At 43.1% G+C, this 15,919-nt stretch overlaps 1 protein-coding gene across 3 annotated transcripts in view; it reads right to left on the bottom strand.

Moving 5' to 3' along the window:
• Positions 1–9,870, bottom strand: part of NOX5 (NADPH oxidase 5) — a 41,065-nt gene extending 31,195 nt beyond the window's left edge. Inside the window, exons 1-4 of one of the 3 annotated variants that reach the window (XM_021100544.1) lie at positions 9,679–9,870; positions 8,627–8,999; positions 5,205–5,328; positions 3,469–3,619 (exon numbers count right to left, since the gene is read on the bottom strand). In XM_021100544.1, coding sequence (XP_020956203.1) covers positions 3,469–3,619; positions 5,205–5,328; positions 8,627–8,673 — 322 coding nt within the window. In that variant the 5' untranslated portion in view covers positions 8,674–8,999; positions 9,679–9,870. Of the gene's footprint in view, positions 1–3,468; positions 3,620–5,204; positions 5,329–8,193; positions 8,564–8,626; positions 9,000–9,678 lie in introns of those variants that run through there. The other 2 variants (XM_021100553.1, XM_021100548.1) reach the window with 2 other exon arrangements.

The raw sequence follows: 15,919 nt of genomic DNA, 5'->3' as shown, positions 1-15,919 counted from the left end.
TCCCAGACCCCTTTGCATGCTCATCCATCCAACTTTATTTCCTCCTTAGCCAATTTCAAATCCAGAATCCTCCTTCACAGTTATCCTTGTGCACACATGCATAGTCCTTCTCCCTCTGTCCTTCTCTTCCACTGACCCTGAAAATATCTCATCCCTGGGTAAATCCAACTACCCATTTTTTCTGTCCCTGCACCAGGGCAGCTAAGTGAACACTGCTGAAGAAAAGCACCCAAGAGAGCATAAAGAGTTTGATCCCAGCCAGGGCAATTCTCTTGCATTTCTCTAATAAGGTCACTGTCCACCGGCTGCTGAGACCACTTCTCATCTCCATGCCCATCCAGCCTGGCTCTTGGAGAACACTGGGGCCCCTGGAAGCCAGTGCCCTCTAGTTCCTGCCATGAAACTATAAGCCTCCTCTCACCTGCCCTGTTCTGTCTTCTTCCCCAACTCTGTCTGCAAGAAGGAGGTTGTATGCTGTTTCCTCCTGTCACAGGCCAACCTCTCCTTTGGAGATCACTGATAAGTCCCAGGTGTAAGCAAAGCATGGCAGTCCAAAAGCAGTCAGTGAAGAGGGTCCCATGGAGACTAGGGTGGGGTCTTAGGGAGATTTTCAACCGCCCATGTACTGGTGGTGATGTGGGGCTGACTTGGAAAATGGGTTCCAGACTGAGTCAGGCAGGAATGGGAGCTAGAGAAACCCCATAGGTCAGAGGGCCTTGCCCAGGAGCAGATCTGCAGCTAGGTTGAGCTTTTAAGGATACAAATCCAGCCCTGTGACTCCCCTGTGCAATGTTCTTCAATGGCTCCCCTTTGCTCATTATACTGAGAATTCAAACCATGCCCTCCGGGGCCTGTTCAGTCTGATCTCACCAACCACACCAGTCTCATTGGGTGTCTCTCCTCCTTTGATGATTCCAGGCCTTTAGAGATACTTTAAGCCACAAAATTGCCAATGATGCAAAAACCAGGTTGGTCACTACAGTGTCATTTATAAGGCCAAAAAAAAAAAAAAAAAGGAGGAGGGAACAATGAAATTCTCCATACTGGAAATGGGGTTTGAATAAATGGTAATAAATAACATCTGACACCTGTAAAGAGGGTATCATGTACTAGACACTGTTCTGAGTTTACGTTAACTAATTTAATCCTCCTGTCAACTTCATGAGTATGTACTATTATGATGATCATTATTTTTATGTGATACATGAAGAAATTATGGCACAGAGAAGTTAAGTAAATTGCCCAGGGTCATATGATTAATAACTGGTGGAGCTTAGACTTGTAACCTGGCCTCAGAAAAAGAGATCTTAACCACTAGACTGTGCTACAGGGAACAGAGGATCATATACATACACTGGAACATAATGCAGCCACTAAAAATGATGCTATAACTACAGTGAGTTACCACTTCACACCCACTAGGATAGCTATTTGCAAAAAAACAGAATATAGCACATATTGGGTAACTTGGATCCTTTATATATTGCTGGTGTACATGCAAAATGGTGCAACCACTGTAGAAAAGAGTATGGCAGTTCCTCAAAAAAAAGAAAAAATTGTCAGAGGTCCCATTGTGGCTCAGTAGGCTAAGGACCCAATGTTGTCTCTGTGAGGACTTGGGATCGATCCCCAGCCTCCCTCAGTGGGTTAAGGATCAGGCATTGCCACAAGCTACGGCGTAGGTCAAAGATGTGACTCAGATATGGTGCTGCAGTGGCTGTGGCATAGGCTACAGCTGCAGCTCTGATTCTACCCCTAGCCCAGGAACTTCCATATGCTGCAGGTGCAGACGTTAAAAAAAAAAAAAAAAAAAAAAAAAAGAGATAACTGCCCTATGATCCAGTAATTCCATTTCTAGGTATATGCCCAAAAAATTGAAAGCAGGGTCTTGAAGAGAGACTTGTACATCCATGTTCATAGCAGGACTATTTACAATAGAGCGGCAGAAGCAAAACAAAATGTAGTATATACATACCATGGAATACCATTCAGTCTTAAAAAAAAGGAGACTGCCACATGGTACAACAATGGTACAACACAAGTGAACTTTGAGGACATTATGCTAAGTGAAATAAGCCAGTAACAAAAAGACTACTGTTACATAATTCCACTTCATATAAGGTACCTACAGTGGTCAAATCCTTAGAGACAGAAAGAAGAATGTGGTTGCCAGGGACTGGAGGAGGGGGGAAGATAGGGATTTATTGTTTAGTTTGTACAGTGTCAGTCTGGAAAAATGAAAAAGTTCTGGAAATGGATGGTGGTGATGGTTGCACAACAATGTAAATGTACTTAATGTTGCTGAAACATACACTCAAAATTTGGTTAAAATGGTAAATTTAATATTATGTCTATTTTACTACAATAAAAAAGTTATAAAACAACACAGTCTTACATGAGCCAATGTTTACGTTTAGTGAAAAAGGCAGTGTGTATAGTATGATCCTGTTTCGTTTTTTTAAAAAAGCATGTGGGAGTTCCCATTGTTGCTCAGCGGGTTAAGAATCTGACTAGTATCCATGAGAATGTAGGTTCAATCCCTGTCCATGCTCAGTGGGTTAAAGGATCTAGCACTGCCATGAGCTGTGGGTGTATGTTGCAGGTATGACTTGGATCTGGCATTGCTGTGGTTGTGGTGTAGACTGGCAGCTATAGCGCCTATTGGACCCCTAGCCTGGGAACTTCCATATGCCATAGGTGCGTCCATAAAAAAAAACACATAGTGTGTGTGTGTGTGTGTGTGTGTGTGTGAGAGAGAGAGAGAGAGAGAGAGATTAGTTAGAAGATAGCATAGAAAAATGTCTTGGATGGTTTTTTTGCTTTCTTCTTTAAACCACTCGGTATTGTCTAACATGTTCAGAGTGGGCCATTATTATAAAAAGCAAAAAAAAAAAAAAAAGTTTTCTTTTTTCAAATATAGAAAAGAACAAAGGAAAGTTCTGGCCTCTGGTGAGGTGAATCAAGGGCATTTGTCAGAGTTCCCGTCGTGGCGCAGTGGTTAATGAATCGGACTAGGAACCATGAGGTTGCGGGTTCCATCCCTGGCTTTGCTCAGTGGGTTGAGGATCTGGCGTTGCCGTGAACTGTGGCGTAGGTCGCAGACGCGGCTCAGATCCCTCATTGATGTGGCTGTGGTGTAGGCCGGTGGCTATGGCTCTGATTAGACCCCTAGCCTGGGAATCTCCATATGCCACGGGAGCAGCCCTAGAAAAGGCAAAAAGACAAAAAGACAAAAAAAAAAAAAAAAAAAAAGGCATTTGTCTCCTAGCCAGAGTTCTATCTTCTCCCCCAACAAAAGGGAGGCAGAGACCAAACAGAGATGAGGTGGGGAACCCAGGGAGGTGGGGAGAGAAAGAACCATCAGCCTCACCTGGGGAAAGAATGGCCCCAAGCTGGATAGTCACTGAGATGGGCTGATTCCCTTTGTCCCCTCCCACTGAGTCCCCCAACCCCACAAAGAGCCCTTACCATCAATGTCATACACCTGGAAGAGGAACTTGAGTTTGTCCGTGGGACTGCCGTGGATGAGCAGGGTCAGCGCCTCCTGCAGCTCTTGAAGCGTGATGGTGCCACTTCCATCCAAGTCAAAGAGGGCGAAGAATCTCTCAGCAAAGAAGGACTGTGACCAGAGGAGGGCAGGAGATGGGCACAAGTGTGGCCACAGGGCCTGGGCTTTGAATTCATTCACTGCATCTGTATGTAAGTTGTATGCACAGTGGGATGCTGGGATTCAGGGAGGACCCAGGTGCCTAAATACAGTGTGTGATCTACCCTGGAGGGCACGCCGTGTGTCTACGGCCCAACTGGCCAGCTGAGAGTAAGTTTGGGCTCTGACAGGAGAATTGTTCAGATCCTGGCAGTGAGGATGGACTTGTACCTGGGCCTCAGGCCCCTCGTAGCCCCTGGGATGGTACTTTGCATAGGCTCTCTGTCCCCTCACGCCATCGCCACCATCAGCCTTGCGGTCTAGACCTCTGGTGGCCCCTTATTTAGCATGGGAAAGGGTCAGATAGAGGGTCCGCCTGCAGGTTCCTCCCAGGTCCTGTCTCATTCCTCTTAGGGTGACCCTGAGGGACAGTAAACCCAGGAAGGACATTTAAGTATATGCCACTTGAATACCTGTGTCTTTGCCCTTATTTGCTGTTTGGGCTGCATATAACCTACATTTAAATGTTCTCAGTGTAGACTTGTTCTTAATGGCACTCAACTGCCAGTTTTCTCCATTCATCCATTTATTTATTCACTCATTCCAGTGCCTGGTGTTAGGCACTGGAAACATAGAAATTTTAAGAAGACAGGCTGTGTGGGTCAGTGTCACAGATTTGCCTGGCCTGGATGCTCCCCTTGAGGCCAGGAGAGAAGCCTGCAGGGCTTTAGTGTCTGACTCAAAGAAGGCACAAGTTCACAAGCATGAAGTCCACTGTGGGCAGTTAACCCTGCTGTGGCTTCACTCTTTTTCCCCTGGGTCCCTTGAGTGATGCCTTTATCACTCTACCATCCCAGTGGCCTTTATCTTAAAGATATTTTATAGCCCCTGTTAGGCAGAGGTCTTTTTTTCCTTCCCCATATTGACTATGAAAGGAGGCAGAGCATTTAGAGTTCTAAGCAGGATCCCTGGTATCAAGAAGTGAGGGGCCCTCCCATCCAAATAGGGGCATTCAAATGCTCATTGGCTTGTGCCCATCAAGGACACAGGCCACCACCAGACACCAGCCTAGAGGATACCTGGGGAGAGGTTGGCATTTGCAGGCATATTCCTTTTACCTTTCTGTCAAAGTATTGCTGTTTATTGGGCACAAAGGCTGTTATAGGCAGAGGACCTATGACACCAAGAGAGAGGACTAGGCATGGCATGGCAGTGCAAATGGGATTTAATAGACATAAACCATGGAAAAGTTTATTCTGTGGCAGGAGGCTTAAGTCATAACATCACCTCCACCCATGAAGCTCTCAGTAGTTGTGAGGTCAAGAACTGATTTGACAAACTACTGATTTCCAGTTTTAAGTGTTGTTTTGAAGACCCCAGGAGGCCACAGCTACCAAGAGAGATGGATGGAGAGCAGAGACAGAAACCTCCTCTGGCCCTGGTTAGAAGTAGAGCCTTGAGCCTAGAGGACCTGGGGGAGCAGCTTTTCCCTGCAAACTAGATTGCTCTTCCTCCACAAAATATGAACATAGGGCCCCGCTCTGGAGTGGACACTTGCCTCTTTCACATTCAGGGCTCTTTTGAACTCTTGCAGGTTGATCTCCCCATCTTCTCCTGCAATGGTCTCAAACTGGTGTGTCACCCACTGAAGCCACTTGGCGTCCTCCTCTGCACTCATGATGCTGGGAGACAAAGGAGAAAGGTTTGTGGGTTTGGGGTGGCCAAGGGCTCATGAGGCCTTGCAGTTATCGCAGGATCTCTGCCTTCCTCCAGTTAGGGCCTCGGGCCTCCCATGGAGTTGAACCAGCTTTAGCGGCAGAGGCAGTGCTTCCCCACAACTGCCTCTTTACATCTCTAATTCCTCATCTTTTCCTTCCATCTGGCATTGGCTGGCCCAGGCTTAAGTCTGTTTAGGTTCTGGATTGGCAAGACCCCAATGAGATGGACCCCAGACTTGTGGGCATGAGGTCAGAGAATGGCTCACTCCAGGAGGGCTATTAACATGATGACAGTGACTTTCCCACCTCACCTTTACACTACTCTTTGCTGTTTTTGAAATACTTCCCATCATTATTTCATTTGGTCTCTGTTACCAAATGTAGATTGCTCAACCTCTCTGAGTCTCTTTCTTCCCTATAATATTTTACAGGTTCAAAGCACTTGAGTTATTTATCAGAATTTACTCAGCATGCTAGAGACAGACAGAGACAGAGTTCAACTCTGGGGCTAGTGTTTTCTCCATCACATCCCAGAGCCTCTGCCCTCTGCTTGAACACTTCAAGTACAAGCCACACTAGGACTGAGACCTAAGGGCTTGACTCTCCAGGTCCAGGGCCTATTGTACAATGTCACAAGGGCACTGGCCATCTAAAACCCTCACAGATGGGCTAGATATACTGTGATCAGAACAAAGGTTAGTGATGAAATGAGGACAGCACTTTCTGTGGCATCAGGACCCAGCAATCTAAACCTGCGGCAATGAGTGAGAATTTATAGCATATTGCTCTATAAATTTCTTCTGAGAGAATGGCTTTTGTCTATATCCTATGAGTTTAATATAACCTGAAATGACAGCTGCAATCAATCCTCATTTTTTGCAGGTTCCATTCTTACGAATTTGCCTACTTGCTAAAATTCATTTGTAACCCCCAAATCTATACTTGCAACATTTTCGAGGTCACTGTGGACACAAGCAAAGTGGAAATGTGCATGCTCCCAGTTGACAGCTGAGGTCAAACGAGGTGATGATCTGCCCAGCTGTCTCAGCTCTCAGACCATAAACAAGTGCCCCTCCCATGGTATATGTAGCACTGTGTGTTTCACATTTTTGGTGCTCTTCACTGGTGATTTTGCTCTTGAAAACGCCCCCAGGAGTAATGTTGAAGTACTGTCTAGTGTTCCTAAGCACAAAAAGGCTGTGATGTGCTTTATGGAGAAACTACATGAGTTGGATAAGCTTTATTTGGACCAAAATGTCTATGTTAACGAATCAATGACCTCTGCTTTTAAAGGCATCTTTAAATAGAAACACACGTAAAACAAAATTGTGTATTTATCATTTTACGAAAAATGTGTGCCCAGTGGTTGCAGGAACAAAACCCTGTGTTTTCCCTAAGAGTAAAGGTTCAGAATTTGCTCATTCAAGGTTTGTGGTGACTTTATGGAACATATCTACCATGAAAAGTGAGAACCAACTGTGCTTATAAATACAGGTTAAAAATAAGTGAGTTGGCTTCCACTTAAGGAACTAGAAAAAGAATAAAACACACACATACACAAGCAGAAGAATAGACTCTTCAATATAAAACCTGAAAATTAAGGAACTAGAAAACTAAAAAAGGTCAAAATGATAAATTGATTTTGGTTATGGTGATGGCTTTACAGATGCATACATATGTCAATACTCATCAAATTGTTCATTTTAAATATTATACATCAATTATGCCTCCATATAGTGAAAAAACAAGTTGGTTCCTGAAAAAGACTAAGTAGAAAATCATGATTAAAGAAAAAAAGGGAAAAATATAACATTAATATTGAGCAAGGCAGTATAATAAAGAAAAAGGAAGAGCTACAAAAATATGAGTATCGTGTACAAATGTTTGGTGAATTTAAAGAGATGAATTAATTTCAAGAAGTAACCAGACTAACAAACCAATAATCATTTAAGAAATTAGAGGGTTAAATAATATCAGGCCCAGCTTGTGTTTATAGCTGAGTTTTATCTAGTCTTCAAAAAATAAGCCCAATGGCAAACTATCTCAGATTGCAGAAAATGATGGTAGGAGTACCAGTTTATTTTACAAAGATAGCATTACCCAATCCCAACGAAGATAGCATACCAAAATAAACATTCTAGACAAGTTTAACTTAGAGAGATGCACAACTCTAACTGAAATATAACCAAGTTAAATCCTGAAGTTTACTTTAAAAGTAGAGTCCACCTTTATTAGTGATAAGGACTTATTCTCATAATATAAGGATGGCTCACTACTATGAAATCGATCAATAGCCCTCTGCAGCCCAAGAGCGCAGCCTCCTAAAGAGTAGAGGTTCCCAAACCCTGATAGAGGCCTGTCAGAAACTGGGAGAGCATGCTAAAAGGCACATTCTGACTCACTGCCTTGAGGGTGGGGCCCAGGAATCTGCATATTTAACCCTGGATGTCTGTGACCCACACTGGGTGGTCCAGGCTCACCCCTGGAGAAGTACTGCCCTGAGGATTAAACTCACCTCCTGGGACTTCACAGGAAGGCATTCTGCAAAGCAGGGAGAACTGTGGGAAATGGGCGCAGGCAAGTGCTAACCCCGGGGTGGTGGGGACAGGGTATCGGATGTTCATCTCCCTCTTCTCAGAAATATTAGTGTGCCTGGCTTATGGAAAGAGAAAGATAACTCTGGGAAGGGGCTGGAGAGGAGACCGGAAGCCAGCAGGAAGTGAAGGGTGAGGGCAGAAGGGGAGAAAGAGGACTGAAGGAGACTGAAACTGCTCAGCAAGGAATCGGGAATCTTCAGACTTCAGAGCTCCAGGGGAACAAGGTACTCACGAGAGGCCAGAACTGTCCCCAGGAGACCAGGATCTTAGGTCCAGCCTTGCTTTGCACCAACTAACTTATCCCAGTGCACGACAGTTTCTTCATCTGTAAATGTGACTATCAGTCCTCTAACGAAGGGTTGCAAGGAGGATCCAATGAGATGCTATTTGTGAAAGTGTAACTGGCAAGCATTGCACAAATGTAAGCTACTGTTATTAGTCTGACCTGGCCAATTTTTTATTTTACAGATGAGAAAACAGGCCCGGAGAGGGCTGGTGATTTGCTCAAGATTGCACAGCTTGCTAGTAACCAGGCAAGAGCAGACCCTGGTCTCCTGACACCTGCCTCAGGCAGACACAGTCACCCTTTGTGGATACTCAAAGGCAAAGAACACCTGCCCTTCTCTTGTTGCTAGCATGGAAAGCCAGACAAATGAGCCACTCACCCTCTGCAGCCTTCAGGTGGCAGGCCTGCGTCTCCCGGCACACTCATCCTCCCCGCTGTCTTCTAGACCACAGGTCCCAGAAAGATTGCTATCTGGACAGCAGCCTGTGTTGTGAAGCCCACAGTTCACCACTCCCCAGCTCCTCCTCTTCCTGACTTTCCTAAAAAGCTACTCAGACCCACAGCTCCTCAGGGATCCATGCGCTGGCTGGTGGCCAGCTTGGTCCAGAGAAATCCCAAGGAGGTCTGGTGCTGTGGGGAAATGGAGGTGGAGGCTTTCCCTGGGAAGAATGTTGGCTGTCTTCCATCTGGCCCAGTATCTGCCATTTGTCCTCCTGCAAAGAGACTGGGCAGGTGGGAGATCTAGAAATGCACTGTGAAAAAAAAAGTTCCATGAGACTTTGTCCACCACAATAATGTCAGATACCAACAAAAATGTTAAAGCACGTCATTGAGCCATGCAACCATGCTAAGGACTTTACATCTATTGCTCAATTTAATATGTGACTCAGCCCTGCTTGGTGGGGGTTAGTACCATCACTCTGCAGATGAGGAAAGTGAAGCACAGAGAGGTGAAGTGACAGCTCCAGGTGGCTCGACAGGAATTCAACCCATGCAGGGCTGATTCTGGACACTGTGCATTTAACCCTGCAGGAGATCAACTGAGCCTATGTAAAAATATGCTGGACAGGCATGTGTAGGAGTTTTCTGCCCAAGGGACCTGGAGAAAAATGGAGATCTTAAAGCTCTATTTGTTAAAACACTAACAGAAATTACACAGTTACTTAGATAAAGCCACCCTCCAATTAAAATTCTCAGTGTTTTTTTACTTTCTGTCCTGCCTGGTAAGAGACCAGCTTGGGACAATGCCCCTGGACATCCTACTGTCTCTGATTCATTTTCAAAATTACGGAAATGATTATTTTCTTTTGTTTTAAGGAAATTTCTCCAATTCTGCAGCTCCTGGTGGGGTACTTAAAGGGTTCCTTGGGTGATAGTCACATCAGCCCCTGAACCAGCAGCGCTCCCCCAAGACCCTTTGCTGTCACTTACATGTTCCTTTGCTCACAGGCTCAGGAGTTCTCATTTGGGTCAGTTCCAAGGGAAGATAAGTTTTGCAGAACTGGGATGATATTCTGGTGACCTCTGTAAGTGCTTCCATTCTGATATGGCAAGAGATATCTATTGGATCCAAATGATTTAAGACAAAGTATCATAGAAGATGGGAGCATCTGTTTTCTTTCAACAGGGACTGTCTCAGGGTTTGTGCTGTGATGACAACACTTTAGGAATTCAGTCTCATGGTTTTGGTTTATGCTTGACTTGTTTGTCTTAGGATCAGGATTGGAACGACCTCAGGGTCATAGAGTTTAACCAATTTTTAAAAATTATTTATATTGAAGTACAGTTGATTTATAATACCGTAAATCAGGCATACAGCAAAATGATTCAGTTACATATATATTCATTTTCTATATATGTATATGTGTGTTGTGTGTATATGTATACACACACATGTATTTTTTCAGATTGTTTCCATTATAGATTATTACAAGATATTGAATATAGTTCCCCGTGCCATACAATAAATCCTTGTTGCTTATTTACTTTATGTATACTAATGTGTTAATTCCAAATTCCTGATTTATTCCTTTCCCACCTTTCCCCTTTGTAACCATAAGTTTGTTTTCTATGTCCGTGAATCTGTTCCTGTTTTGTATATAGATTTATTTGTATTATTTTTTAGATCGAACATATAAGTGACATCATATAATATTTGTCTTTATCTGACTTACTTCATTTAGCATGCTATTCTCAAGGTCCCATCCATTTGCTGCAAATGACAATATTTCATTTTTTTTTAAGTGGAAGAGTAATATTCCTCTGTGTGTGTGTGTGTGTGTGTGTGTGTGTGTATCACATCTTCTTAAACCAACTGTCTGTTGATGGGCACTTGGGTTATTTCCATGTCTTGGCTATTGTAAATAGTGATGCTATGAGCACTGGGGTGCATGTAACTTTTCAAATTAGAGTTCATATTTTTGGAATATATGCTCAGGAGTGGGACTGCTGGATCATATGCATATGGTAGCTCTATTTTTAGTTTTTTAAGGACCCTCCATACTGTTCTTCATAGTGGCTATACCAATTTACATTCCCATCAACAGTGTAGGATTCAACCGATTTTTGTTTTAGCTCAGACCCCCATCCACTCATCCTTAACCACACTAGTGGTCACTGACCCTGACTTGCCTGCCTTTGGCCACTGGGTGACTACTTACTTGGGAAGCAGCAATCTGGGAGCTACTTTGACTGTTCAAATAGTCTTCCTCATACCAGAGTGAAGAGAAAAACAGAAAAGAATTACATTATATGATTTCATAAATTAATTTAGGAAATGTAAAATCTTTTGAAGAAATAAGCCAAACAGAAAATATGAATTCTGCTTTCAAGTTATGGCCACTTAATGGAGAAAGGAAGAATGAGAAGAGGTGAGACAGAGCTGACTGAATCCCATTGTCATTATAACTATCTGTGGGTGTCTCTCTGTCTATCCCATTGGAATGTGAGCTAAAAGCAAGGTCTGTGGCCCATTAATTTCTAATCCCAGGAAACTAGCACAGTGCTCTGTACAGAGTGGGCACTCCATGTACATTTGTGGGATGAATAAACCTAACTTAATTCAACAATAGTTATGAAATACTTACCATGTGCCCCTGTCTGGGTTTACAGAGATGGGTAAAATTATCCAGCACAATAAAGACAGATAATAAAGTATTTACAGGTTGGAGAGAGACGGCCAAGAACAGAATGTCCGGGGACTTCCTGGTTTAAGTGACTGATCTGAGATGGGTTTTAGAGTGTGAATAGGAGTTTGCCAGCTGAAAAATAACATTCAGAGCAGCTGGAAGATAAAATACAAAGGTGTAAATAAAGATAGGAATACATTTTGTGTTCAGGGAATGATAAGCAGGTCATTGTTTAGCGTAAACAATGACATGGGGAGAGAAAGCTTGAAAGCAGAATTGGAGCAGGGAGCAGGATTCATATCATGAAGGGTGTGCCAGAGTCCAAAAAGCTATGACTTGGGACTTCTGATTAAGATGGCATTATGTTCACTCTTTGAGGCCCCCTCATCTGTACCACAAACAAAGCAATGATAGATAAAATGATAGGTAAAACACTTTTTAAAATTTAAAAAACATCTGCTCTCAAAATAAGATAAACACCTCTGTTAACCAGAGATGAAGCAGAAACATACCCTGGCAAGTAACACAGAGGCTCCAGTCCTGTTCAGCTCTGGGTTCTGAGGTAAGCAGAGGCTTCTAGGAGTTCTACTGCTGGGAAGGGAGATGAACTTGTGGGATAAGGGGAAAGCCTGCTTATGGGAGAGGGCTGGAAAATGCTGTGTCTGACCAATGCCTGGGACTATGACTTAAATTTCGTACTTACGAAAAAAGTTAACATAGCCTCCTAGTTAAGAGCTGGACCATGACAACTGCTGCTTGGTGACTAGACCCAAAATATCTTTAGCTCTTCAAGGTTGGGAGCCCCAGGCCACCAGGACAAGGCCAGTATTGAACTGTGGGGACCAGGAAGCTGGTTGGAAGAAACTGCAGAGCTTCCAAAGAAGGGCTGAACACAAATGCAGCACACATACCCACACACCCCTACCCAAGAGGAGTCAGCAAGCTGGTATTCCAAAAGACTCAAAAAGAATGACTGCTAAGAAGATAGCCAATTAAACCAATAATAGGGGGAGTTCATTCAGTAAGAAGTGAGAATAATAGACATTGTCTATCTAGAATCCTCAAAGAAAGAAAAAAAAATTCATAAAAAAGAATAAGAACTTTAATAAAAATGGGCAGGAATGAATTCAGCCCAATTGGTATAAAGAAAACCTAATGTAGATATATGGAGAAACATATTGTCATTAAACTTTTAAAATAATTCAACAAATAGGATAATTTTTAGTCTAGACATAATTGAAGAGAGGATATACAATCCCTAAGATAGTACTGAACAATTCACTTGGAATAATTTTGTAATTTTTTTTCACTTACCAGCACATATTAAACATTTCACCAAATTACTGAATGTGTCAAAATGTTGTAAACTAGTCTCTGTTTGGACAGTTAATTGTCTCATATTCATTCCATTACCGTAAACAAACTTGTGAGAAATCTCGTTATTAAATCTTTGTCCAAGTTTCCAATGGTTTCTCCAGATTGGATTCCCAAAAGAGGAATTACTGAACCCAAGAAGTATGAAATTATCTAAGTCTTTCAGTTATAGCCAATAGCCAAATCACTTCCCAAAGCTCTTAAACGAATTTTTCGTTTCCACCCAAGTTTTAAGAAAATGCCTGTTTTACAAAACACTTGTGAATACTAAGAATTAACCTTTAAAATATTTGTCCATTTGGCAAAAAAAAAAAAATGATGTTTTCATCTTTTATTTGCCTTAGTCTGATTAGTAACAAAGCATGGAAGGAAAAATGGTGAAAACCTCTCTTCCTCATTTCTTGGGTAAAGTATTTTACTGTGGATGGAACACAGAGCTTTATTACATAACATGCTCTCAACTGGTTAATTTTGCCATAAAGCAGTTTTCCTCTATATTTTTTTGTCAAAGGCATGAGTCTTCATTTCAGCCCTACAACAGATTATTTACTAATTCTTGGGCCTGATTCTAAGTCCTAGGTCTGTAGGCCATGGATTTTCTCTGCTTACTATAGGGCGGGGACACTGCTACCACCACCTTCCTTCTGTAGGGAAGATGATGGGTCATCTTCCTGTGGTCCTCCCTGTGGTCACCCTGCTGCCTGTGCCCTGGAGCCTGCAAAAAACCCTCACCCACTTAAGGATTTTGACCTGCAATTATCCCCTTGCTTTCTGCATCATTTTCCTCTTCTTGGCTGGATCATTGTTTCTCCAGTTATTGTCCAGTTTCTCCATCCTGAAGCAAAACTTCCTGAAAGAGTTGCTTATACTCAGTCTCCACTTCCTCATTTCCTTTTTTTTTTTTTAACCCACTCAAATAAGACTGATCCCTCAAAGAAACCTTTCTTAATAAGATTACCAACAACATCCTCATGGCCAAGCCCAGAGGTCATGCTCAGCTCTTTGCAGCATTTGACAAAGTTGAGTTCTCTTTCCTTCTTAAAACTCTATCTTCTCAAAATTTCCAGAATCCCACCCTCTCCTGGTTTCCTTCTAACTCACTGTCTCCTTCTCAGTGTCCTGACTTATTGATAGATCTTTCCTTTTATCTGAGCTTTATAAGCTGGGCTTAGTCTATCTTTTCTATCTAAACTAACTTCCTCATTAAGTTAATCTAGCTTCATGGTTTTCAAGTGCATCATCAACAAGTACATGTCTCTAACCCCAACCTTGGCCTTGAACAGTGATCCAATAAATCCAGCTGGCAGTTAACGTCTCCACTTGGATGTCAATATGCATCTCAAACTTAACATGACCAAAACTAGACTCATGGGATCCCAAACTCTGAGCCACCCTGGTGTTGCCATCTCTGTAGATGACCCCTAAGAACTATGAAATGTTCATCTATTACTTTCTTTCCCCCATGTCTGACATCCAACAAACAAGCAAATCTTGCTGCTTCTACTTCTACATTAGAAATAGATACAGAATCTCCTGCCTCTCTATAGCTCCCATCCTAGCCACAGGCACCATTACTGCTCACCTGGACAACTCCAGCAGCCTCTTAACTCACCCTAACCCAACTCAATCCTATTTCAACCTCACCCCTTATAGTCTGTTCTCTGTCCAGCTACCCTAAGTATCCTGTTCAGATGTAAGTTAGATGAGATCACTCCCTTTTTAAAACCTTCAGATGGTTTTTGATCCCACTTAGAATAACGACAAAGCCCCGCTCTATAACATGGACCCATGACCTGTGCACCCTCATCTCGGGCTCTTCTCCTTGCTCACTCAGCCCCACACACACTGATCTCAGAATTTCTGTAATACACCAGGCCCATGTCTGCCCTAGGGCCTTTGCACTGAACATTCCCTCTGCCTGGGACTTTCGTCTTCCAGAGATCTACCTGGCTGACTCCCTCATTTTCCTCAAGCTTTTACTTATCTCGCACCTTCTTAGTGAAGTCTGAGCTGAGCAGACTATTTTAAAGTTGGGTCTCAACCACCCCAAACTACTGATTCCCATTACCCTGCTCTATGCTCTTTTTTTTTCCCATGGCATGTATCATCTTCTAATGTACTATATAGTGTGCTTCCTGATTCCATTTATCATTTTCTGTCTGCCTTCCCTTATTAGAAGGTAAACTCCATGAGGGCGGGGACTTGTATGTGTTTTATTCTCAAATGAACCTCAGGACTAGAGCAGTGTCTGGACTATAACAGCCACAACATTTAGCGAATGACTATAGAGGGCTAGCCTCATCAACATCCCACAGAGGAATCTTCCCTCTCCAGTCAACCATTCACAATGCCCAATCCCGGTTCCAAGTGGCAGGAACTGAGGGCCAACCAGTTCTAGACCTTAAGGAGATGAGCGAGCTTCTATGCCCAGCCTTACTCACTGCCTGGCCTGGGAAAGTCTCCTCTGTTCAGGATTCAGTCCCTCATCCATCTGATGGAGATTTTCTCCTGTTCTCCCTGGCTCAAAATACCATGTAAGAGCAGACATAGGGATATATGCTCTAAAGCCATCACATTTGATCTCACCCACATTATGCACCTTGCCTCTGGGAGAGAGGCTCGCAAAGAGCTGTTCCCTGGCCACGTGGTGTGAAGGATTTTCCTCTTGGAGGTCTGTTCACAAGTTAGGTACCCCTGGGACCAAGGAAAGTAAGAAGAGGCTTAGTTTTCCTGCTGCTGTCACTAGCATTGATTCTAATGAGATAGAATATAGTCTCTCCCCTCACGCCAGTCTTACCCCTCTGGGATTGAAATGACCTTCTTGGAGAACAGGGCAGAATTAAGTAAACCTAACATCACTCCAGAAAGCTCTATTATTATTTTGAATTGACACATAAAATCTCAGAGGATATTAAGTTTTCATCAGTTTTTCTTATCTCCTCTTCAAGCCCTGTAAGGCTAGGACCGGTCTTCTTCCTTTGTATCCTCTGTGGGCCTCTATGCACAGTAGCAGGTCCACTAGCGGTTGCTGATTTTGGTTCTTGTCCATTTCCTGGGCCTTGAGCTGCTGTCCCTCAGCAAACACCCTGCCTGCCTTGGGTGATAGGTTTTGCCTTGGGATAACAATGAGTATCTGAAGAACATTTCTCAGAATGCAAAATGCTTGTGCA

This window comes from Sus scrofa, chromosome 1 (genome assembly GCF_000003025.6).
Source record: "Sus scrofa isolate TJ Tabasco breed Duroc chromosome 1, Sscrofa11.1, whole genome shotgun sequence".
Classification (NCBI taxonomy): domain Eukaryota; kingdom Metazoa; phylum Chordata; class Mammalia; order Artiodactyla; family Suidae; genus Sus; species Sus scrofa.
Note: the sequence above shows the minus strand (reverse complement) of the source record. Positions and strands in the feature narration are given on the sequence as shown.